The following is a 25,920-nucleotide window of genomic DNA, read 5'->3' as shown; positions in this document are numbered from 1 at the left end:
GACTTGTTCTATTACTTTAAAAATACATATTGTGCCTTTATGACAGAGGGGTGCTGGGTGCCAATTCACTTCAGTTATTTATGTAATTCATTTTGTTTTTGTAATGTCAGTTTTCTAAAAAATTTTTTGCAGCACTCAACTCTGTGTCTGCCTGAGTGCCATGATCAAGCATGACTATCCTGGACGATGGCCTGACCTCACAGAAAAGCTCTCCATGTATATACAGTCCGAGAATCACTCAACATGGATGGGAGCTCTCATGTGTCTCTATCAACTAGTCAAAGTCTACGAGTAAGTTTCAGAAATCTCTTTTTTATACTTTATCAATGATCTCTCAAGTCACATTGTCGACATATATGCAGATGACACTACGATCTATGACAACATTACAAAGCCCAGCAATGATTAAGATCTCTGAGCATCTGGTTTAATGGGGGTAAGAAGTAGCTGATTCAAGCTTTTATATTTTTGCCATAAACACTCTAATCCCCACTTGGCCCCAATTGATATGAATGGCTCTTCTCTAAGAGAGTCTCCCTGTTTGAACAAACTTCTTTACTCCTGACATGAAATGAAAGACTTATACCAAATCTGTTGCCAGGGTTGCTGGAAAAATGGTTGCGTCATTTTATTGCTCTAGAAGGTATCTAACTCCCAACACAATCCTCTACCTATATGAGCCAGATATGTCCTAAAATAGTGCTATTGCTATATCTGGGCAAAAGTTGCTCAGTACTCTATCCTACCATGACAAAGTTCTAAACTGACTTTGAAACCTAGTAAGTGATGGCTTTTTTTCCCCTATGACTTCTTTCCCACTATCTCTATCGTTTTCGTGGCAAGTTCTCATCTGAACTTCAATCTATGATTCCCTCTTGCCAAACTTTAACAAAAAACACTGGTCTACCTACGATGACCAACTTCCCCCACTCTCTTTGTGCCTAAATCTAAACACAAATTCCATGAACAAAGTTTCTTTCATAGAACTGCTTTCATGTAGAACTGTTCCACTGGTCTGCTTTCCAGCTGACTGCAATACGTTTTCAAGTTCTTGTTGACCTACTCTCCCCTAAATAATCCATTTGTACCCCGTTTCCACCATTAACTATTACTACGCTTTTGCCTCTTGACTACCATACACTCATTAATACTTATCCACGAGTGACCTTTCGGCCTTGGTAAGTGGTGACTCCCATGTGTAAAAAAAAAGAAGAAAAAATCCAAGCTGAAGATCTGGCCATTGTCTGTATTCGTCGTCCAACAAATCTTTTTCATTGGATTACAAATTTTAAATCTTTCTATATAAGATTTGTTTGATATTGAAGGAATTTTGGTACAAATCTATTTCCGCATGAAAAATAAAAATGAAGAAAAATTTGGAAAAAATATTGTACACCAAAAATCATAAATTGATAAAGTTTTATTTTAAAAGAAAATCAAATTTTATGGCTAAATGGCGATCGATCTCTCAGTTGTTTTGCAGGACAAAGATTATTCCAAATAATTCAAACTTATGTAAGATTTTAGAAAGCCATTATTAACATGGGGAGGTGAGTATTAGAAAAATTCCAATCATTCTCTTTATAAAAATTTAACTACTTGATAAATTAGATTTTTGGTGTATGATATTTTATTTCCATCATTTGTACATTTTACAGATTTTTTTTTCTTGGGGTGGAGTGTTATGGACTCGCGTCAGAATTTTATACTGTTGGTATTTCATATTTCCATAGATTTTATTTGTTATCCTGAACATATTAACCTGCTTTGGGCATGCCCTTGAGCAAGGTATTCATTTTCATCCTACCACCCCGAAACCAAGATTACCAAGACTTTTCTTGTGTGTGCTTGTATAGAATATATTTAAAAAAAAAAAAAAAAAAAAAAAAAATCTTTGTATGTGGCGAAAAGAAAATATTGTATACCAAAAATCGTTGAAATTAATAGAGTAGTTTTAAATTAAAAAATGTTTTTAATTTAATGGCTAAACTATGAGATGATATTGTGACAGCATCTTGAATAGTCCGAAAGAGATAACTTCAAATAATTCAAACTTGCAAGATTTAAAAAGGCGTTCTTCACATTGGAAGAGGTTCAATCCGTTTGAAAAATAATTATCTTAATAAAAATAATTTACTTGATTTTTGGCGTACAATATTTTCTTTCATCACGAAATACATACATCATACAAATCTTTTTTGATACAGAGGGGAATTCTGGTGAAGAACTTTATTATTTTGTTTTCAAACCCTATCAACTACTTGAATGCCCATCACCCAACAGTCCTGTGTATAGCAAAACTATATCCAGTGACATAAACTCAATTTTGAAGTTTTGAGCAGTGTAGAGTTATCCTATAGTGATCACTAGGGCTGTGACAACAGAATATTCTTTTCATTCTCAAGTATATATCCGACAGAGTAAGACACAATCAACCAAGAACCACATCCGTATATATATATATATATATATATATATGATATTAATGGATATATACTCAGGAGTCAAAACAATGAAAAGAATATGCTGTTGTCATAGTCCTAGTGATCACTTATCTCAAGTTCCCTCTTGAATCAAAGTAGTAGCAGCTGCTTGGGCTCCATTTATAGTTTAAATAGAAACTGTGTACAGATTATTTGCTTACAACATATATGCCTGTAAAACAAGTTTTTTTTTTTAGTCGCGTGCAAGCGACTCTATAAGTCGGTCGGTCGGTAACACTTTTGTGCTTGGCCTTCAAAGGTCTGTCGTTAATAGATGCTGTTCTTAGCTTTTTAAGCTTTTCTTGGCCTTTTGGTCAAGATCAAGGTGTGGTATCTGTTTCGGCAGATGCTGCAAGCATGGACCATATGTGGGGGTGACCCCACATATAAGACCTTGGTCAATTTAGGGCCAACCCTTCATACCAATTGTCACTATCCAGCTCCCCTACTCCCCGGGGAGTTGGTCCCCATTTCCCTTTCACTCCTCACATTAAAAATCGGCCTTGTGCCTAATTTGCTCGTTGGGGGAGCAAATAAATACCATTTTCTTGGCTTTTTGGTCAAGATCAAAGTGTAGTATCTGTTCTTACTACATACTGTACTTATTGTGATATAAAATGGGGGATCACTTTTCTGTATTAATTTAATGTAAAATGATCACCCACTTTACAACCAATCAGTCTCAAAGCCTTTCAAGTCATTCTCCAAATCATTCAAGTTGTTTTTAAAGGATTCCAGTTATTTTTTAAGCATTCAAGTCATTCTTAAGGTCATTCAATTCATCCTTAAGTTCATTAAAATCATTCTAAATCATTTACTTTTTATTTAAGTCATTTCAGCCCATTTTTTGGTAATTTTAGTATATCTTTAGGAATTTCATGTCAATCCTACATTCACGCATTCATTCATTACATGAGAGCACGCGACTAATGGCTATCGGTCTTGTTTATAAAAATATCCATAGTTTTGTCATAAAAATTACCCAACCAGAGTTGATATTAAAAAAACAAACATTCAAACTTTGGCATAAATCTTTTCTCTAATACAATCTGTGGAAATTCTTTCATAAAAATATTGGCAACTAAATATTTAAATAAAATTAATATCACTTAAATTTATTTGAAAGCATAACAATTAGATGTATTGAAATCACATTAAATTAAAAATATGAAGTAGATTTTTAAACTTTACATCAACAGGACATTTGTCGCATTTTATTTTATAACAATTTTGAAATGGGTCATCTAAATTTTTGACACTCAGATGCAGCAAATATTTCACAATTACTTTCATGTATTTCACTTTTAGCAATCAAATGATTTTTCTATGGGTTTTGCAAATGACCTATCTGTAAATTAAGGTACATGTATAATGGCTAGTCCTAATTGATCATGATAGAATCTAAATGTCTTTTTCTTTTGGGAAACAAATCAAACATTTATAAATGTTTCAAAATATTGCAAACTTGTTTACAGCAATGATTGTTTGGACTACTGTTTTCATCTTGGATTTTATTCTCAATGTTTCGGCTGATGTAACCTCTGATCTTTTAGATGTATTAGATTAATGCAAAAATGTTTTTTTTTATGTTCAAACAATGCAATTGTGAATTACCATATTACTTGTCAAATGTGAACGACTTCAATAATATCCTTAACATCATAAAAGAAATCAATCAAACAAAATCACTTTCACATTATAATATCGAAAACATTCACACTACAAAAACTTTTTCAAAAAAAAGTAATTTGGTTTTGATATTTTAAGGTGATGTGAGTGTTCCAGTCTCTTGAGTGAGCAATATCTCATACCTACTCAAGTTGTTTAATTCAAACAATTGATATGGACCCTGTTGCAGGCAGTCAAGTCATTTGGTTGCCCCCCCCCCCCCCCCCCATTATTTGTGCATGCAATTGATTTGGATTGTTATTGTAGCCTTACTTGGCTCCAAATGATCCAACAGTGATGAAGCCGTTGATTCTTTTTGCAGATACAAACGAGCATACGATAGAGAAGTGCTTAATCAAGCCATGGTTGTTCATTTGCCCCTCATCTATAAGATGATGATTCAAATCATGCCAGATCCATCACCTGCATCAAATCTCTTACAGAAGCAAATTTTAAAAATATTTTATGCATTAATACAGGTAAGTCGACAAGTGTACACCGTCTACATTCATAGTTTTCATGATGTTGTAGAAATTGATTATTCAATGTGTTGACCACTATAACGCTGCATATTGCCTACTCTCTACAGTCATAATCTTGACCAATCAATAATCTAGCTGGTGTGGTATTGAAGCTTTGAAGACTTCTTCTTTCCTGGAATTTGTTGCGACAAAAGACCAAATCGATAAGTTTCTTTCTACTAAATGAAACTTAACGATTGTTAATTCGGAACATGTCAATGTCATAATTAAGACAAACTGAGAAATTCCTTCTAGGAGAAATCAAAAAATACAATTAAATAACTTTCCAGAACTTTTCTGATGCCAATTTTATAAATATATTAGATATACCCAACATTGCCTAGCATTAAACAATGTTTAAAAAAAAAAAAAAAAAAAAAAAAAATGCAAAGAAACTGAGACATGTGCATGTGTTTTTTTTTCTCCTAAACAGTTCACTTGCAAGTAAAAAAAAAAAAAAAAAAATACTCAAGATGAGATCAAAACCCAAACCTAAGGACAGTCAAATATGATAACCATTGGACCAACTTGACACTATCTTTGTAAAGTGTTTTCAAAACTTGTGAAACTGTTGACAGATAAAAATCTGAGTCCTAAGTACCAATTTTTCTATTTTTACCTCTTAGCAGCCCTTTTTACCGGATGAAAATCAGTTTTCCACATGTCTGAAGACCCTATATACCAAATTTCAAGTCTGTAAATTAAAAATTTGTTGAGTATATAGGTTCAGAATTGTCCTAACACACATTCTCATTTTTATAGATTGTATGACACAGAATAATTTACAGAGACCATGTGCGATGAAACATTCTCAGTATAATTAATATAATGAACTATTTTTTAAAAACATTTTTTTTTTATGTTCTTGGATTAAGGTACTGGATAATTTTTTTTTTCTTAAAATAATAAATTTAAGATCTCCTTTTCATGAGTCTACTCATACTTATTTTTGCTTAGAAAGGCTAAAAGTTATTTTCTATGTCAAGCGTGTGATTCATACGTCCATCAATTCCTGTTGATTCACATGCTTTTTTTAAATGAAATGAATGTAGGACATAAAAACTAGAATCTTAAGACCCTCCATACCAGTAATTACAGGATCAACCAGACTCATAAAAAAACAATCTGGCAAATATGCCAAGTAGAAGAGATACAAGCAAATTGCACTTCAAGGAATGGTTAGAATTTTAAAACTATCCGGTAGGTTGCCCCATCCTCAGCTAGAACAAAATAAGGAAATTGACGGGTGGGGGCTTTCTGTACCTCTCAAAACAATCCTTTGCCTTGCTTATTGTTGAATGCATCTAATAACAATTTATATTGGACTAAAAGTATGCAATATATCCTATTTTTAAAATGCAAAGAAAATTTGTGTGTAACTTTGATATGAGACCCGAATAAAAGAGATTTTCTGTGGTTCCAAATTAGAGCTTGTGTTAATGTACAGTGTATCCCAGATAAGAAGTATCTTATATCCGGGTTACACTGCATTATATATTGTTTCTCTTAAGTGTCATTGGCAAAGTCCTGTTTTAATCACTCAAATTATTGGAGTGAAATAATATATACTTTTTTTTTTTCTTCCTTTTTCATCTTGATGTATATTAGTGTGTGTATATTAAATTTGTTTGTCCATTCCACAATTTTTCGAAACTACTGAGCCGATCTAGTTGAAATTATGTATGGGCCTTTGTTATACGGTATAGCAAGTAAGTATTATGTATAATGCACAATTAGGAATGAGCACAAATTTAACTGTTCAACTATCAATTTGGTATAAAGTACTCCTAAGTTAATGGACTATAACTTTTGCCAATTTTTAATGGCGGTGGGTGTGTTTAAAAAAATTTAGTATGTATATACTTAAAACATAAAGACTTCTGTAAAAAGAATTGAATCTCTTGTACTAACATTGTAAATAAACAAATGAATACAAACATTTGTTTACAAGTGGCATAAATATCTTGCATTTATCAGCAGGTAAGTTAGCTCAGTGGATAGAGCGTTAGGCAGTCATTATAGATAATGACTAATGTCTGGGTTATGAGTTACTGTGTCCAGCCACACTTACAAAAAGATGAAATGTGTATCCGAGTGATTATATTTTGTACTTATTACATTTATCGCTGGGGTTAGGCTGGCAATAACTTAATTTACCACAGTGCATCCAGAGCTGTGTGCTGCTGACTCCTCTGGATACTTAAGCCATTTGCGATTCCATCACTGCACACTAAGGTCATGAAGGTTGGTCACAGTTTCCAAGTCAGTTTTGACAGTTATGAGCCATGTCTTCAGTTGACCAGCATTCTTGCACCATTCCATTAGCGGTGTTGGTGCTATTACCTTGTTAATATATTTTAAGTGTGTGTGTGTAACATTTGTCTTAGTCATATTTTGCTTAATGAGATTTTTGAATATGTTGATTATTCAGTCTTTCCAAATTCTGACTTTCACATGTCTGCGTAAGGTTAAAATTTTCTGTTTGTAACTTTAAAATTTTTGACTGTTAGTCATCTTTTGAGTGGAAATTTGATTAAAATTGTCTAAAAATGCAAATTATGGAGATATGATCTCGTTGACTTGTGATGTATTAACATTATACAATGATTAATATTAGTTACTCATAATCAATCTTCAATGTCAACAATAACTTTTTTTTCTTTTTTTTTTTTTAAATAGAATTTCCTTCCATTAAATCTAATTGACAAAGAAACTTTCACACGATGGATGGAAATCATCAGGCAGGTTGTTGATCGGCAAATACCTGAGGTAAGAATTTTTTCCCCCCTAGTTTTCTACTGTATTACATTTTGAAAACTAGAAATGTGCGATTTAACTGAAAAAAACTAATTACTTTTAGCATTTTTATTCAATTTTTAAATATTTTTATTCAATTTTTAAATATTTTTATTCAATTTTTAAATATTTTTATTCAATTTTTAAATATTTTTATTCAATTTTTAAATATTTTTATTCAATTTTTAAATATTTTTATTCAATTTTTAAATATTTTTATTCAATTTTTTAATATTTTCTGTTCAAGAGAGCAGTTTACTTCCAAAGTTCAAACCTTTTGCTAATTGTTTTCATTTTCTGCTGTTTGGGTAAAAGCAAAAAAGCTTGGGGGGGGGGTGCTAAACGAAAGGATTAAAGAATTAACAAAGCAAGAATAAAAAATATTATTTTTCACGAATCTTATCGAATCTTTCATTATGATCACTGTATTTATCTCTGTAAATAAGAATGATTAAGTCGCAAAAATCACACAAATGATAATCTTAGAAGAAAAATGGTATTTGTAGATTTGTGCTTCCACAAAATATCACTTTTTATAAGTCTCATAAAACTGCAACAACTGTTACCAAACTTATTTAAATCATTAAACAATCATTCGGGAGCGGGGTCTGAACTAAATATTTTTGCTTTCTAAAACTTATATACCAAAATTTCAATGCTTAATTTGCCAGATAAAGTATTCAAATCTATTCTGATAGATTGTAGTGACTTTGCCCTCACCAGACATTACCACCTCAGTATTACATTTATGAAGAAACTGTAAATAGATATTACCATTATCAAAGAAATACATTTATGCCAGAAAAATATACAGAATTAAACAAGTCAAGGAAACAAAATCTCTGAAAATGTCACTTAAACTTGAAAACATATATAATAGACACTTATATTGTAAAATGTGCACTGAATGCAAACTTTTAGCCCTTTACGCATCATGATGAGGAATCCCTTAACCCTCTGGATTCATGGGGGGGGGGTGCTGCATTATTTTATGCATGTCTTGGGAAAGAATAGCCTGTTGGCGCCCATCCCCCTCCAGGCCCTGAGCACATATAGCACCTGATATTACCAAATGGTCACCCATTTCAGTATTGGCCAGGCTCAATGTTGCTTAACTTCAGTAATCTAATGGGAACCAGTGTGTCAACATAGTTATGCTGTATATATCTAGGCATAAAATAACTGTAAATGAGTTAACCTGCTGTTAAACCAAATCAATCAACCCATTAAGTCCCTTCCTTCTCATTTTCTTTCTGGTTATTTTTAAGGCTGCCAACCAAGTTGATGAAGATGAACGTCCCGGTTTACCTTGGTGGAAGGTGAAGAAGTGGGCACTGCACATTTTGGCTCGAACTTTTGAACGGTGAGTTTCATACAGATGTCTTTTTTTTTTTTTTCGAATGTTTTAATTTCCAATCAACTCTTCTTGGACAGTTACAACACTGATTTTCTACTATCTTTTTTTGTTCCAGAGCCATTTTTACTGGATTAAGCATTTTGCTGGATCATCAGATTTTATCTTAATAATTGATCAATGCACTTCTAACCCAATAATTATGAATCTATTGTTCAAACTACCAGGGATTGCTAAAAAGAATTAAACGTGCATGTGAATTAAATCAATATGAACAGCTACCACTTGAATGTAAAACAGAAACAAAAGTTAATTTAAGCAAAATAATATAAACGGAAACCAGAGATAACTTTGCCACCAAGAGGCTATTATTAAAGGGTAAAATTGCCCCCAAATCATTCTTCTGTTCATTTGTTCACACTTTTTTCAATAATCACGGCTTGGATTTTTAAAATTTTGCGCAAACCTTAGTCATGGTGAAAGTAAATTTTTCACTTGTGTAGGGGGACCTTACATGCTCGGCTTGTTCCAATGTAATTTGTGTTAAACTGATTTTAAGAACATTTCATGAAGTTGAAAGAGTAATTTCTAAGTTCGTATCTGGGGGTACATTTAATTCAATAGGAGAGATGCACCCTAAGTCTTCGTTAAGACATGCATATGGGAGAAGGAAAACTGCTGTAAAATCTGAAGTCTACTATCTTCTGTCTTCAGAAAGTGTGGTTGGTTCTGCACAAAGCCGTCACTGCTACAAACAAATCATCTGTGTGGTTGAAATCCACAGAAAAGTCCATCACACACATATTTTTACATGCCTAAAATATATATATATATATATATATATAAGGCATGTAAAAAAAAAAAAAAAAAAAAAAAAAAAAAAAAAAAAAGTTGTTGTAGGCAGGCTCGAACCCGTACTGCAAAGGAGATACAAACATGACCAAGGTTGATATGCCGTAAAACCAAACCAAACAAACATGACCATCACCAAACCGCAAGTGGGTAAGGTTTAAATTAAGGCTAGTCAATCAAAAAGAGCGGATGACTTTCGAAAATATCAGCGAAAAACAACCCCTCTTTGTAAAAAAAAAAGAAAAAAAAAAAGCCCATTTGACGATAAAGGAATGAATGATTTTAGCCAATTTTTTTATATTTGCCATCCGAAGGGTCTAGCTTCAAAGCGATACCAATCTCGTGAAACTCCGTTGCTTCTGTCAAAAGTTTTAGGCAAACATACAAACATATTTAAAGACAGGTGAGATTTATATTATAAATAATTTTAAAAATTAATTTTAACCCATTAGGTCCCACTGTCTTACAAATAGGGCATCAAATAATTTCTTATCTTCAAGATAATATATAATAGTGCTGCTTATTGCATAATTACTATGAAGAAAGGATAAAATTCATCTATGTTCATCAACTCTGAAAATTGTTGTAATCCTCTTAAAAAAATTCTTGTGAAATTTGCTAAAGTTTTATTTGTTTAATGATGTAGGAACTTACATAAATAAGTCTTGCAATAGTAAGCCACTAACTTATTGCCAAAAGTGTCACATAATCTTTTGTTTAAACTGCTTTGTTCCTTAGCATAATATGCATATCTTTAATGCTTGATTTCTAAAATATTGTATGTACTGTCCTCTTCATAGGAGTGACAATATTTTAATTAAATACATTTTTTCCCTTTTAGTTTTTGTATTCTAACTAATTTGTAATCATTAGTTTCAACTCTATATTTAAAAAATTTAGATATCCTGGAACTTGATATGTTAAATTTATAAAATTTTATAGTCGTAAGTAAGATGTGACCCTCCAAAAATGGTTGAATCTCGGTTGGGTGTTGTTTACTAAGTTTATTCTCTAAACTAGTTCCAATCACCAAAATATTGTATTTACTCTGTGTTAACCTACTTAGAAAATATTCCCACATGGTTTTGATTTTGACAGATTGTTTTTAAAAAAATATATATTTCTTCAGAATTTTTAATAACTTTTTTTAATTTTAGCTATGGAAGTCCCGGTAATGTTACAAAGGAATATACAGATTTTGCTGAATGGTACTTAAAAAGCTTTACTTGTGAGTTTACTCATTTTTTAATTTATTTTAAATTTGCTTTGGTGCTTGTTTGGTGTAATTCAAATTAAAGTGTGTTTTAGTTAAAAACACCATTATCTACTTAGGTGTCACGTTGGTAAAAATTACGAAAAATGTATAGCAAAATGATTACAAGTATATAAAAAAAACAATCGAATTATGAAGTTTTATCGCATTTATTAAACGTTAGAGTTCTTAAAATCAGAGTTTATGATTTTGACAACGTATTAAGAATCTGCTATTTCAAAATAGAAGATTGCGGATTGCTAAGGTTTTTATAAAAAAGGACATAATACTAGCAGATCTTCTACTCTTATCGTTTTTTTTTTTTTTTTTTTTTGGCTAAGTTCAACATGACACAAAGTACGTGATAATTATTTTTTTTTTTTTAATTTAAAATGCTTTCGTTTTAGTGCCCTCTTTTTGTCTAGCTTGACAGTGCTTAAGAGAAATTGTAAATAATCCTTACACATGAAATATTGCAAAGGTGCCAATGTCCACTGAGCACTGGCAGAGTAATAGTAGTCCTGTCCCGGCTTCCCAACCATGTGAGTAAATTAAAGGGTTCAAAAGAAACACCTCTTAACCTGTCATATACTGTATGAAATGTTCCCAAATGAATTATAAATACAACAGTTGAAACAAAAGGAAACTGTTACCTGATAAACGCAACAACAGTTGAAATCAGACATGTAAATATTTATAAAGTGGAAGCTGCACATTAGTGAGTCTTCTGCGCTGAACTACTCAAACATATTCTAATCAACTGTACGAAATAGAGAATTCAAGAAATACTATTGCGTATTAAGCCTTATGATGTTCAAAAATGTGACTACATTCCAAATAATAGGATACTTGAAAGATATTGATCAACTCCATCTCTGAAAATAGGAAACCAATGATATGATTAAATAACTTTATAAAATTTATCAAGTGATGCTATTTAAAATTAAAAAAATAGCAAACAATATTGGATGTGTTCATAAATGACTAATTATGTAAATATGAGTCAAATATTTGATATGAAACATCTGAATACAAAACTACTAATAGGCAGTATGCGTATTCATACTTAAAACTGAAAATGCAATTACTGTGATCAAATATTCATTAGAACATTGATATATTGTAAAAAAATAATTTTTTAAATATAAGAATATCGGAAAGAAATGTATACCAAACCTCACCAAAATGTGCCGATCTTGCAAATAAAGAATACCTGAAAAATATTACTTTTCAGAACTGATCATGTGACACTTTTATAAATATATATATATAGTATGGCACAAAAAATGACCTGTAGGCTTGGTGTACTATGAAATGGGTAAAATTGAAGGCTGGCAACTAATTTTTCAAAGTTTCTTTTTAATGAATTTATCAAAGAGGCTGATAGGAATGGTGGACGTCAATGACAATTAGAATTTTATTTACTTCCTCTTCAGGAAGTTAGATACAAGATTAAGTGAAGATTTGATGAAAATGTTTCTCTGACTGACAATTGGTACTATTTGACTTTCTAGTCTTCTAGATTAATTGTCTTAGTGAGGTTTAAGTGTCTCGTAAACTCTTACTGCTGTATGTGTGAATATAACCATGACAGGATTAGAACATGGCATGCAGGGTTCACAATACAAGCAGTAGAAATACAGTAGAACCTTGAGATACGGCATTAAAAATGAGTAACAAAATACATATATAATACACATATATATAATCAAATAACATAACACCGTATGGTGGGGAAAATACTGTAACCAACGTCTGGAAAAACATTGTATTCCACATCATAATCTAAGGGGAAAAAAAATGTATCCCAGGGCCATTGTATCCCGGGGGTCTTACTGTACACACAAATTATGAACATGGACAACATTAAAGTTCCATTCCTGAAAAATAGAAGTAAAATTACTAAAATATGTTCATTAATAATTTCTATGTTGATAACTTGAACAATTGTAGAATAATATATTTTAATAAATATTAATTTTATACCCACAGACACTAGTTTCATGCTAACGCAATCATCAGTGTAGGAAGTGACAATTACTGTAGGTTGGAAAATTCAAATCCAATCACAAAGCTACCTTTCAATTCATAGGTTAGTATTCTACTGCCAAGCTACTAGTAATTAACACAGAAACTGAAGGAAATTAAGTACCTATTAATACCAAATCAGTGAGCATAAACAGTGCTTAAAGAAAAAAAAAATCTAGAGTTTTTAATAAATGTCTTCAGGCACATTTTTATAATGAAATACCAGTTTACTTGTTCACTTTAAACTAGTGTTCTATGGACAAATTTATCTTTAGTTGACCTTTGACAACTAAATATTTTCGTTTGCTAGCCAAATAGAAAAGTTACTAGCCAAACCCACATGATTTTTTAGAATGACATCTTATTCTGTGACGAGTATGTACATCATAAAGATATTTCTGTGTTTTATTAATAATTGTAATTCTATGTATATACAACAAATTTTAGCTTGATACTTGAAGGTATAAACATTCTAATTTCTTCAGATATTTTTTTAAGCAGCCTTTGTTAAAGAAAAAAGTATATTGTTCTGTTAAAATTTTATTGTTTAAATAATTTAATTTTGTTTGTTTTATAAAAAAAAGTTGAAAAGATATTTTTCACTCGGTAGGGAGCTTTGGAAGATTATCCGTGAAAAAAATACAATTGCCAAAAGATAAGCCTTTCATTATTTTTAGTTGCCAGTTTGAAAAATCACTTGCAAATGCGACCGTTTCACTCACAATGTAGCCCTGTGAATATAAAAATGATTTAAGATTTTATTAAATGCAATTTACTTTTTTAGTTTACTAATCATATGTAATAAACTTATATTTGAATCTATTTTGTTTTGAATTAAATAGATTAAAATTTGTATTGATCTTCACTTTAGGTGGTATAATTCCTGTCCTCCTCAATTTGTTGGATCAATATCGAAAGAAAATGTATGTTGCACCAAGAGTGATCCAGCAAACACTGAACTATCTCAATCATGGGTAAGTTAAAACAGTTTTAATTTGCACTGTTACAGGTTATTCAGTTCTATCATAACCATTGAAATATCTTTCCTGTTTGATTTTGGTCCAAATTTTGGAAATTTATGGATGTTAAATTTTATTTTTCTTGAAATAAGATTCTAATTTAACCCATTTTAAGTTGCATAAAAACCATTACCTGTTATGTTCAAATAAAAGTTCATTTTTTATATTCTCAATTGTTTTAACCATTTCTTGTTAAATTGCAATAACTTATTTTCTTGAGTGTTCATAATTATGGTGTATATTACATGAATATTTTCAAAACTGTAAAAGGTAAATGTAAATTTTATTTCTAGTCCAACAATACAAGGCCAAGCAGTTTTATTTAAAATGTTTAAAAATCAATTGAAATAGGACAGGGATTCCAATACCATAACTGAACCAGTTATTTGAATAAATGGAGATTTGTTTATCTGCTTTGTAGTAATTACTTGAAAAATTTTTTTTTTTAAAGTACCATTTTCATTATTTTTTATACTATTGCATAAATTTATATAGCTTTTTCCGTTTAATAGTTACTAGCAGTTCAGGCCAGATTTGCTCGGGCCCTATGTACTGTCATAACTTTAAGGGTTTATATATATATATATATATATTATATATAAAGTTTAACTCCTCTCCAGGTAACCTACATCTAAAATTTTAAGTGCTTATACCCAAAATTGACGGAGGAGTTTGGTAGAGTCTGCAAAGGTCAGCCCTTTCAACTTTGACCTCTTGGCAGTCAAATTTTTGCCCTGTCTGAATACCCTTTATGTAACATTTCAAATGTTTAGACCAAAAATTTACTGAATAGTTTGTTACAGATCGCAAAGGTCAGATCTTTTTAACTTTGACCTCTTGGTAACAAAATTTTCAGCCAATTTTGACCCTTAACATTTATTTTGGGCTCAAATTAAGTTTAAAAGTTTGATTCATGTCCAAGGAACCTACATCTAAAATTTCAAGTGTTTAGACCGGAAATTGGTGGAAGAGTTTGGTAGAGTTTTCAAAGGTCAAATCGTTGAACTTTGACCCCTTGAAAGTCAAATTTCTGGCTGAAAACTATTAAATATTTTCCCAAATCTCAATACCCTTGTGTCAAATCTTGAGTCTGTAGACTGAAAATTGACAGAGTAATTTAGTAGGGAAATGTACATGCACAGACACACTGACAAGTTCACTTTTATAGATATATAGGTAATATTTTCCCCTACTCAATGAGGTTATTGACAGGGAGAATTTGTAGAAAATTAAAAGATTTTTTTAAATTAGTTAATTTTCATTTTTTTTTTTTTTTTTTTTTTTTTTTTTTTTTTTTTTTTAGTGTTATTTTGTTTCATTGAAATCAAATTTCTGTAAAATATTTTGCCTGTTATTGAAGTAGATCTGTTAATATGTAACCATATACATGAATTCTACTAGGAAAGTGGGTAAAACTTTCTTTTAATCACTTTGATATTTAAAGCTCAATCTCTTTATAACAAAAATATTTGGCATCGCAGTATCAATTGAAAAAAAATTAATGCTATTTTTTTTCTTTTTTTTTTTTTTTTTTTTTTTTTTCCTCCAGAATCAGTCATGCTTTCTCCTGGAAATGCATCAAGCCACACATAGTTGTAAGTTGATTCAGCTTTTTATTTTTTAGCCCCCACCTCTCTTTCTAAAAAATCAGATTCTTTAACCAAGGTTTACATTTGGAAGCTTTGTAAGTCTTGCTTTTCTTATTTTGTCCGTTAGTCTTCACATTCCATTAGTAATCCAGTTCTGACTTTTTGAGATGAGATATGAATGTTCTGTTTTGTTCAGACAGTTATTCTCATCTGGGGTGTTATTGGCATAAAATTTCAGTCGAGGAAACCTCCAACCATCGTCAGGTATAGCCTTCATGTTTTTTCAACTAAGGAAAGGGGTTAGCTCTGTATTGCATGAAATCAAACCTTGGGTTTGAAGATGTGTCCGTAAAGACTTTCCTATGATTCAATTTTTAACTAAATCCTGCTAATTGTCACTATTAATAAAACCTTTTTTATGAAACCGTGGATAGACATCTTGTGTGAGTTTTCGTTTTTTTCTAGAAAACTCTGTGCAAGGGAGGCGACTCAAAGGAAAAAGTTTTTTTTTTGGGGGGGGGGGGTCATTTCTCTTAGTTTGGGTGTATTTTGTGAAAGGGTTAAAAAAAGAAAAAGAAACCTTTTTGTATTAAATTACATTTTTTCTCCTGTTTTTCCCATATAAACTTAAGGAAGCAGCACATGGTGGATAGCAACAACCTCCTAAGCTGTTCAAGTATTGAATTCAACCATATTTGGAATCCATGAATTGCACATTTATATGGGGAAAATGAGAGGAAAAAAACAAAAACATATCCACGATTTTGTAAGAAAATCTTTTATTAATAGTGACAATTAACAGAAGGATTTAGTTAAAAATTGAATCCTAAGAAAGTCTTAAAAAGCACCCTAATGACTCCTGGAAATTGACGTTTTTTTTTTTTTTTTGGTTATTTTTTTAATTTACGGACACATCCTTAAACCCAAGGTTTGATTTCTTGCAATACAAAGCTAACCCCCTTTTCCTTAATTGGAAAAAAAAAAAAAAAAAAAAAAATACAAAAAACATGAAGTTTACATATGACCAACGGTTGGAGGTTTCATCAACCGAAAGGCTCTCAATAACACCGAAGATGAGAATAATTGAACAATACAAACTTCCATTAGTAATGTTTCTGATAAACGTGAAAGAATTGCTGTTTCCTGAATTGGACCTTTCTCGCTTATTGGCCGGATTTTGAGCTTGAAATATTTATTTTTTTATTTTATTAATATATTTTTAAGTTTCTTACTCGGTGATTTCATGCTTAGTCGGGAGTGATTTCTATTTGAAAAAATGTGTATAAAGTGTTCTCAAATGTTCTGGAATTTCAAGTGAAAAAGTAAATAGGTAAGCATCTTGGGAAATTTTGAATCATCAGATGTTTGATAAATGAAATCTGGATTTTTAATGTAAAATAGGCATTAGATCTTGTACAAAAGACTTGATATCTTTTAGAAATTTCTAAAAGACAAAATGACTTTTCGTAACTTTAAAATAAAAATATTTAAAATTAACTTAACCTTAAAATAAAAAAAATATTATTTAACATTACTTAAAATGAAAAAAAAAAAAAACAATCATGAACTGTTGCGTTTGTATTTGTTATCTATTATAGAAAAGGGAAAATTTGTGTTGGTTTATGTGTGTGTATATCTGCCAAAAACTTTTGACAGGTGCATCACTGTGACAAAATTGGTACCGTTAGAAAGATCTATCTTTTGGATGAAAAATATCTAAAAAAATTAAAAAAAAAAAAAATAAAATCAAAATTAGCCCAAAAGATTCTGTGCTGGGCTATTTGTTTGCAAGGAGAGGGTCAATTTTTAGCGCCAACATTTTTGTAAATTCATACGCCTAGTGATCTTAACATACGTTTAAAGGTATGATTTTGAATGTCAGTGATGTTATAAGTCGCCGAGGCTGAGATGGCTAACGCGTTTCTTTTCACCTCCTTTTCCTCTTTCGCGTTACAGGTTCGAGCCTGGCTACTGCGGCAACTTTTTTTTTTTTTTTTGGTTTGTGCTTGAATGGATTTTTTTAATTTTTTACATGGGGGGGGGGTCACCACTTATCAAGGTCCAGAGGCCACTTGAGGGGAAGGGTTAATGGGTATACATTAGTCATTGTGATTTTAGCGTAGTAAAAATTAGTGGAAATTTTATTACTTAGAGGGACGGTTCAATAAGAACTTGTTTATGTTGGACTTGAAGACCATCAGATTGTAGTCGGCTGGAAAGTAGGCAAACGGAATAGTTCCACAGATGAGCAGTTCTAAGAAAGAAGAAGCCCTGTTCAGGGAATCTGTTTAGAAAAGTTTTGATTTTTTTTTTTTTTTTTTTTTTTTTTTTTTTTTTTTTTTTTTGTGGGAGGGTGCCCACAGTATACCACCTTTTTTCCACCCAGGCAACGCAGAGTACCCATGCTAGTAGATATATAAAGCTCATATTTTGATGTAATCCAATTTTAAAGTAAGTATATTTTTTTCTTGATAGTAATCATTTTTATCCTCTTAACAGGTTAGATCACAGAATCATCTTTTTTTTTATAGGTAATAATTCAAGATGTTGTATTTCCATTAATGTGTCATAGTGATGAGGATGATGATCTGTGGAACTCTGATCCCCATGAATATATCCGTATGAAATTCGGTGAGTATTTTGTCTGAGATTTTGTTTTTAATTATCATTGCTTGATGTCGCAGGAATGTTTTATTATTGAACCATTAAATTCTTGGCTTGCTTAAAATTTCTTTGTCACTTTGGCCACAGAGCAATGGATCTTTATTATAAAAAAAATCCTATTTGATTTCAATTAAAAAAATAAAAAAGAAAAGCATTGTCGTCATTCACATAAACATATCAACCAAGCCTTCTACACAATCACATCTTGCCAGGTGGAAATCAACTTGGTTTGCATTTAAATCCACCTCACTGTTATAGTCTTCCTTAGGATTGCAATTATTTTTCAAGTTAACATTTTTTTTGTTTAATTTCGAAACCCATTTCAACTGAAAAAAAAAAAATCCCAAAAACATTGTGGGATCCGTGTTACCCTTAAAAAAATTAATGGGAAAACGGATAGAACTTCCAAGTAGAGGTGGTAAGAAGCAGCCTATTTATTTGAAGTATTTCATATCCAACTTAGTCACTAAAAACAATGCCAGGTGTTTGGCTTGTATATTCAACTTTTCTTTTTGTTTGATAAATGACTGTTTCTCTTTCTCTTAAAAGTTATTTCAAATATTTTTATGTGAACAAAAGTTATAAAAATGATCAATATCATTCGAAAGCTTAGTTCATCATTCCTGTGTTGACAAAGGCTTTCTTTGGTGCTGTTGGTTGGATTTTAAATTTTTAAAAAATTTCTTGGACACAGGGATACTGACCCGTCTGCAAGAATTTCTCTGGTGGTGGCAAATCAAAAACGACTATTTTGGGAATCTAATTTGGATATGTTTTTTTTATGCTTGATAAAAAAAAAAATGGAACACCTAAACATTTTTTATTATAAAAGTTAAAAAAAAAAAAAAAAAAAAAGACTTTATAGTGTTTGATTAAAAAATCAACACCTTGTTTTCATGTTTTGATTAAAATTTAAAAAACTTCAAATAATGACAGTTTTATGTAAACTTAAAATTTATTTTTGCTCATTTAAAAAATATTTTACAAGTATAAATAAACTTGTGAAAAAAAAAAAAATGAAAAACATTTTATTTTATTACTGGAAAAAAACCAAAAAAAAAACGGGATTTGTTACGGTCTTCACTGTTCAGCCGACAGTATCGTTTTTGTCAATACAGGTATGCTGAACTATGCAATCTTTTTAAAGACATTCTAAAAAATTTCACAAAGGTGCCATTATATAAACAGAATTGTAACATCTAATGAATCTGTTTCTAGTATGTGTGTCCTAAAATATAGAATAACTAGCATGGGTGCCCGGCGTTGCTCGGGTGTTTGGAGGTGTATGCTGAACAAAAAAAAAAAAAAAAAAGTCAATTTTTTTAAAACTTTGACCCCTTAAAATTTATTGTTTTGGGCTTAAATCAATTTAAGTTAGATCCATGTCCAAGGAACCTTTACGTAAAATTTTTAGTGTTTAGACCCAAAATTGTCAAAGTTTGATAGTTCTCAAAGGTCAAATCATTGAACTTTGACCCCTTAACAGCCAAATTTCTGTCTGAAAACCGATCACATAGATTTTCCCAAATCTCACTACCCTGTATATCAAATTTCGAGTCTGTAGACTTAAAATTGACAGTTATTGTGTAGGGAAATGTAGACACACAGAGACACACACGCTTTCACTTTTATAGATAATAGTGAATGAATAATCAAAAATATACCAACTTTGTGTTTGTTTTGTTATTCTTTACTTTTAGCTGAACATACAGACAGCTGGCATTTATATAATAGCTTATTGTATGCTGGAAAATAGTAATTTTTCAACTAGAAATGAGTATTCCTACAAATAATTAGACAGTTCCAATATTCCCTATCTCGCCTCTTCATTACAATACAATTACTGATTCCGATTTTTTACAATTCTCCATATTTAGTTATAACTTTTGGGATGACCTTAAAAACTTTTCAGTCCATATGTTTTTGTAAAATTAAAATTGTATATTCCTAAGTATCTTTCTATTTTTTCTAAAATGTCTACCTTGTAAATGATTGAAAAATATTGCGGTAACTAGATTTATTTTTCTATTAAAACAAAGCTGATTTACACTACTTATGTAAGTTGACAAAATGATATTTAAATCTTTTCACAAACAATTTAATGTAGTTGTCAACATCTTTTTGTAGTAAAATGATATTTTTAAATAAACTAGTAAGAAGTTTATCTTATAAATGGAAAGACTGTAAAAATAAAAATGGACAGAAAACTCTTCTCCTTTTGCTTTCAATTTGAAATTTACAAATATACCTGATATTCAATTCTAACGCACAATTTGTGGAAAATGGTGTTCATGTTACCAATATATGTAACCCTCACACCCAGTACCATACCTAACTAAATATTAGTATGTTTCACAACATTGAATTGAATTAGTTATTTTGAAGGGAAGAGATCTGTGTGCTACATTAGGGCAGGTCGATTTTGGAACTCCGGTGAGGCAATGGTGATGATAGTTGGGGTTTGACATAGAAAAGATCTACAAATATTTTTCTCAAAATCGTTATCTTTGCTTGAGGAAATGACTTTAAAAGTTGAAAAATTGAAACAATTAAGTTTTTTCGGTGAATTGTCAAGAATGTCCCGTCATTAAAACAATCCGTACTGTTAATAAAATAGAATCATTATTTAGAAAAATTTTTAAACTACATTTTTAAATAAAATGAGTGAGGATAATGAATCAATAAAATCAATATTAAGTGTAAAGACAAAATTATGTTTTTTAAATAATAATAACGACCAAAGTTCGTTTTTTCATTTCAGGAACTTTTTTTGGTGGAAACATTTTAGATTTCACCGTCGCAAAACACGCTCGTTATTGATATTGAAAATTAACGTTTGTTTATTATTTAATTTGAAAACATGATTTAGGCTTAATTATTTCGAAAGGAAAAACGAAAAAGACTTGTTTAAAATATATATTATTATATTTCAAGTGTCTGCAGTGAATTTAAACATTTGTTTTATCTTTTTTAATTTGTTTTTCTATTAGGTTGGTGCAAAAAAATGGCACTTTTTTGACGTTCAAATGAGCGGCAAAAACATTATTTTTGCACCAACCTAATATTTCACATCAAATTCTATTTGAAATTCTTATTAAAATTTGGTAATACTCCAGTTTTATATTAAAGCCAAAAAAAAAAACTAAAAAAAAAACTAGTCATTACAATTTTATTCTACATATTCTTTACGAAACATAACCACATACATTTTAAAGTTTTTCTACTTAATAAAATATACTTTGCAGAAAATTAGTGTCAAATTTTAATTTCTTTTATTTTTAGGGAGTAATTGTTTTTAAGCAGTATTTTTCTTCTAAAATTATAGTTTTAAAATCAGATAACCCACAAAGATTAATACGAGTAAATAAGGAAACTCCTTTAAAGGTTTTTCGTTATTTCTGCATCTATGTTATTATGCTAAAATAACATTGTTCTTTAGAAAGCCATTCTTAATATGGGAAGGAGGTTGTATTATAACCATTCTGTACTTTCATCTAAAAATTTAATAAACAAAAATTTCATAAAAATTTTAACTTGAAAATAATATTAAAAATAGCATAGTAACGTAGATGCACAAGCACTGGTTTTTCAAACTCTAAACACTAAACACTCGTTTAAAATGGCACAGCTACAGCAAGAATGAATCTCTTTATGGATAAATTCATGTTATCGAAGGAGGAGCTAAAATCTGCTAAAAATGTCTAAACTAAACGCTACTATGCTTCTGATTTGGTTTGGTCCTCTCTCTTCAATACATCTAATTCAACTCTACAAAGTTTTTCATTATTTCTTATAACTAGCACTTATTTTTTTACATATGAAACTGGAAGATAGCCTAATACAGTTTCCTTCAGTTATGATCCATTTATTTATTTTACTTTTCAGATTAGAATGTCAGTAAAAGCACGACATTCAGTTTTAACCCGTGGTTCACAAAATTTGCTGGTCCACCTTGTCATTTAGTTAAAACAGCATCCCCAACTTCATGACAAGTCATCCAGTTTAGTTATTTCCTCAAAAACGGTTATCCCCACTTAAAAAATAGTGAGATTTCTAAGTTAATTGCCAAAGAAATAATTAGGATATGGCAAGCAGTCAATCTACAATTGCCCTTGTTAAGGTAACATTATATAGGACAGAAGGTCAATATATTTTGCTATAAGAGGGCCAAACAGATTGACAGGAATCTCTTGCAGCAATCAAAGTGAAAAGAATGAAGGAACAGCTTGACAGACTGTTTGATATATTTTCTTGTAGCTGTAAACTTTCTGCCTCGAGATGTGATGACTTTGCAGTAAAGTGCAAGACAGAAAATTGTCAAACAAGGCACACAATCTTCACTTGTCCTCCTAACAAGCGGGCAAAATTAATTCTATAGATTCACCTGCAATTATGTTCCCTTTTTTGTGGAAAATAAAATAATATATTGGTATTTATTATATAATCTGGCTCTATTATTAAACATGCAAATTTTCCAATTTTCAGGTTCTACTAGAAGAACTGCTATTTACAGCAATTTTTAAATTAATTGATGGAACAACAAAAAGCCTAAAAACAACAACTTGTCCTTTGGGGAAACTTTGTATCAATAATTATCAAAATTTGCCTCAAGTAGAATTCTAAAAAATTAGTGTCCCTCCCGATCATCATTATCTGACAGCAGAAGAAACAAATAATTTAAGTGTGAAGACCAGAGGCTACTTTTTGAGTATGCGGTTGGCATTTCTTGTGGAGAAGTTAACTTAGAAAATTGGGCTCTTGAATCAAGGAAGATGGCTAACATAAGCCACAAGATTAATGTATTTATGGACTAGAGTTGTCTATCCTCAAACACTATGATAAATTAAACATTTTGGTCAAATTTATCATCCAAGTGTATGCAGTTAGTTGGTTTAAGATCAAAACCGACAATATTTTTTTTTTTTTTTTTAACCAACAACAGTATATTTTAATGATTCAGAGAACAAAACAGTTAACTGAAATCCAAATTCTGTTTTAAACTGTTCAAAATATAGTGCTTTTGCACTACTTCCGGAAAACATAAACTCGGATGAATTGGATGTGAGAGAAGAGAGCATTCAAACGATTTTGTCCTTTAGGTAAATAAATATTTATCCATTAAATTTTATTAGTTTTTTTAATTTACCCAAACAATAGTTTTTATTCATATTACATCGCAAAAATATAAAAAATAAGTGTTTCAAATTGTTTTTTTTTTGTTTTTCCACTATTGTGAACTAAAAAAAAAAAAAAAATTACTGCTATCAATTTTGCAGCCACACGCTGGTCAAATTTGATTTTTCTCAAAAAGTTGTATATGGGCAGGAAGCAAGACAGACACATTACAAAGTCATTGTGCCAGCAAATTAGGCCTTCATTTTTCTCAAAAGGAAATTATACAGAACAATTTAGTTCTATTAAAAAATTAAAATACATGTTTCTGTAACTTGTATCAAGTTGTTATATTATGTAATACATCTCCACATATCTTTTTGAATTGTGAAATTTAAGACTAAGTTGCTAATTAGCTTTTTTTTACAATATTTGTTTAATCAATGCAGTAAAGTTATATTTTGCTAGTTGTGATTCATAATTAAAATTATAATTCATTTATTTTTCTTTCAATGTATTTCATATAAATATATAAATTTTAATTGAATATTTTATAAAAATAGTGAAATTTCAAAGTCGGTGTTGTGAAAAATGGATTTTTCAGTGTTTTTCTACACGATTTTTAAAATTAAATGCTTAATTTTCTGTTCAAGATGGGAATCTAATTTTTTGTATATGTTCTTATCACATCAAATCCCAACTATCATCACCAGTGCCATGTTGATTTTCTGAAAAAAGTTGCAAATCGACCTGCCCTAGTGCTATGTAGACTTATGATTAGTGGTACTGCAAGAAGGGTGTTTTGGGGAGGGGTGCCACTATCATTTAGAGTTATTGACAGGATTAAGGGAGGATTTATTTTTATCCTCTTTACCTTAAATAACATTTTTCTTTATTTTTTTGGATATAAGCCCTTAAGATGCTATTTACTTAGATGCTAGCTTGGAAAAGACTGACCATTTTTATGTTAAATTCTAAATTTTGGCATTTTTTTTTTTTTTTTTTTTTTTTTCTCAAATTTTTCAAGGTGTTCATAACATAACTTAAAAAAATTTAAAAATCAATTTCTTGCGTAACTGAAGGTCTTTATCTATTTTTAAATGTAGATATAATTTTCTTTTTACTTTGAAAAACTTTGTCAGTGTTTATCTTTAATGTATAATATCTAAGTTTTTGATAAACTTATTTTATGAATTTCATCTATATTTTCACTTTTTCAGCACTTTTACCTCTGCCATTTTTCTGATATGATTTTTATTTGAATTCTTTATCAAAAATTCAGTTTTACTGTTCGTTTTGATTAGAAATGTGACTCATTGTCTCAGATGCCCTTAAGTTTTGTAATTTTTCCTTACAATTGTTTCAACACTAATTTCTGCCATGAATGCTTTCTTTATCCAGACATGTTTGAAGATTTCCTTTCGCCCGTTGTTGCTGCCCAAACATTATTCCATTCGTCTGTTGGTAAGAGGAAAGAAGTCTTGCAGAAAGCCATGGGTTTCTGCATGTCGATTTTAACTCAGACAGAAGTTGATCCCAGGCAGAAAGATGGGGCCTTGCACATGATTGGTGCTGTTGCTGATATTCTGCTTAAAGTATGTAACTCTCAGTATTTTGTCTAAATTTAGAGAAGAACAATTATTATCGAAGTTCAATTTTAAAGTTTTGAAGCCTTCAAAAAGAGAGGTTTTGCAAATTGTAGGTTTTTCTTGCCTTACATTCTCGTCCTTTGCTCTTCCCATAAACTTAAAATGAAATGGTTTCTGGTAGAACTCTGGAACTGTTTGTTGTTACAAATTATTCTTGCCTTTATTTGTAAGAACTTTTTTTGAGTTATAAGTTTTTTTTTTTTAGCTATAACAATATAAGCCTATTTTCTGTAGTTCAAACTCCAATTTGATTTAATTTTTGAATTTATATTTAAAAACATTAAAAGATCATGTACTGTAAATGAATTGAAATTTTCTCATTTTCAAACATTATGATAATTTTAGATTCCATACAATCATATTCCTTTGAATTCACAATTTAAATCTTCAGAAAATTAAAATATTTCTAAAAAATATAAAAAGGCAACTTTTTATTCTTTAGCTTTCGAATATTAAAATCAATTAAAAAAATTTAATTTTACAGAGAAAAATTTACAAAGATCAAGCTGAGATGATGATTACTAGTCACGTGTTCCCAGAATTTGTAAGTCCTCATGGTTACTTACGAGCACGAGTAAGTTAATTTCTTTTTTCTTTCTTTTTTTTTTATATTACAATTAATCGTGTACTAAATTGCCAGTCTTCTAATTCTGTTTATCGTTTATCACTAACAGAATTATCTCTATAGTAAAAAATAGAAATCTGTATAATATATATATATATCTCTCTCCATGATGAAACAAAAATATATTCTAAAAATCAAAAACTAGATAAACTAGTTTTATTTTTGAAGAAAATCAGTTTTAAGTGATTAATGGAAATTCATAGGCATTATTACAACATAAATATTGCAAGCTTGAATCATTTCCCTTTGGTTTTTGTTTTAGCTTATTTTCAAAATGGCAGCTACTCTTCTGCTTAGAAGCCACCTAC

General features: G+C 30.3%; 1 protein-coding gene and 1 pseudogene across 2 annotated transcripts in view; both read left to right on the top strand.

Annotated features, from left to right (window-relative positions):
* Nucleotides 1–25,920, top strand: part of LOC145292942 (importin-7-like) — a 110,493-nt gene that overhangs the window by 49,049 nt on the left and 35,524 nt on the right. For both annotated transcript variants that reach the window (XM_080139117.1, XM_080139115.1), the window contains exons 4-13: nucleotides 133–291; nucleotides 4,474–4,630; nucleotides 7,352–7,441; nucleotides 8,737–8,831; nucleotides 10,832–10,902; nucleotides 13,826–13,928; nucleotides 15,523–15,568; nucleotides 18,094–18,193; nucleotides 24,740–24,933; nucleotides 25,472–25,561. In XM_080139117.1, the coding sequence (XP_079995243.1) occupies nucleotides 133–291; nucleotides 4,474–4,630; nucleotides 7,352–7,441; nucleotides 8,737–8,831; nucleotides 10,832–10,902; nucleotides 13,826–13,928; nucleotides 15,523–15,568; nucleotides 18,094–18,193; nucleotides 24,740–24,933; nucleotides 25,472–25,561 (1,105 nt within the window). The remainder of the gene's footprint in view (nucleotides 1–132; nucleotides 292–4,473; nucleotides 4,631–7,351; nucleotides 7,442–8,736; nucleotides 8,832–10,831; nucleotides 10,903–13,825; nucleotides 13,929–15,522; nucleotides 15,569–18,093; nucleotides 18,194–24,739; nucleotides 24,934–25,471; nucleotides 25,562–25,920) is intronic.
* LOC145293565 (U2 spliceosomal RNA) lies at nucleotides 3,024–3,149 on the top strand (annotated as a pseudogene).

Source organism: Euprymna scolopes, chromosome 14 (genome assembly GCF_053919585.1).
Source record: "Euprymna scolopes isolate OS-2025 chromosome 14, ASM5391958v1, whole genome shotgun sequence".
NCBI lineage: Eukaryota > Metazoa > Mollusca > Cephalopoda > Sepiida > Sepiolidae > Euprymna > Euprymna scolopes.
Note: the sequence above shows the minus strand (reverse complement) of the source record. Positions and strands in the feature narration are given on the sequence as shown.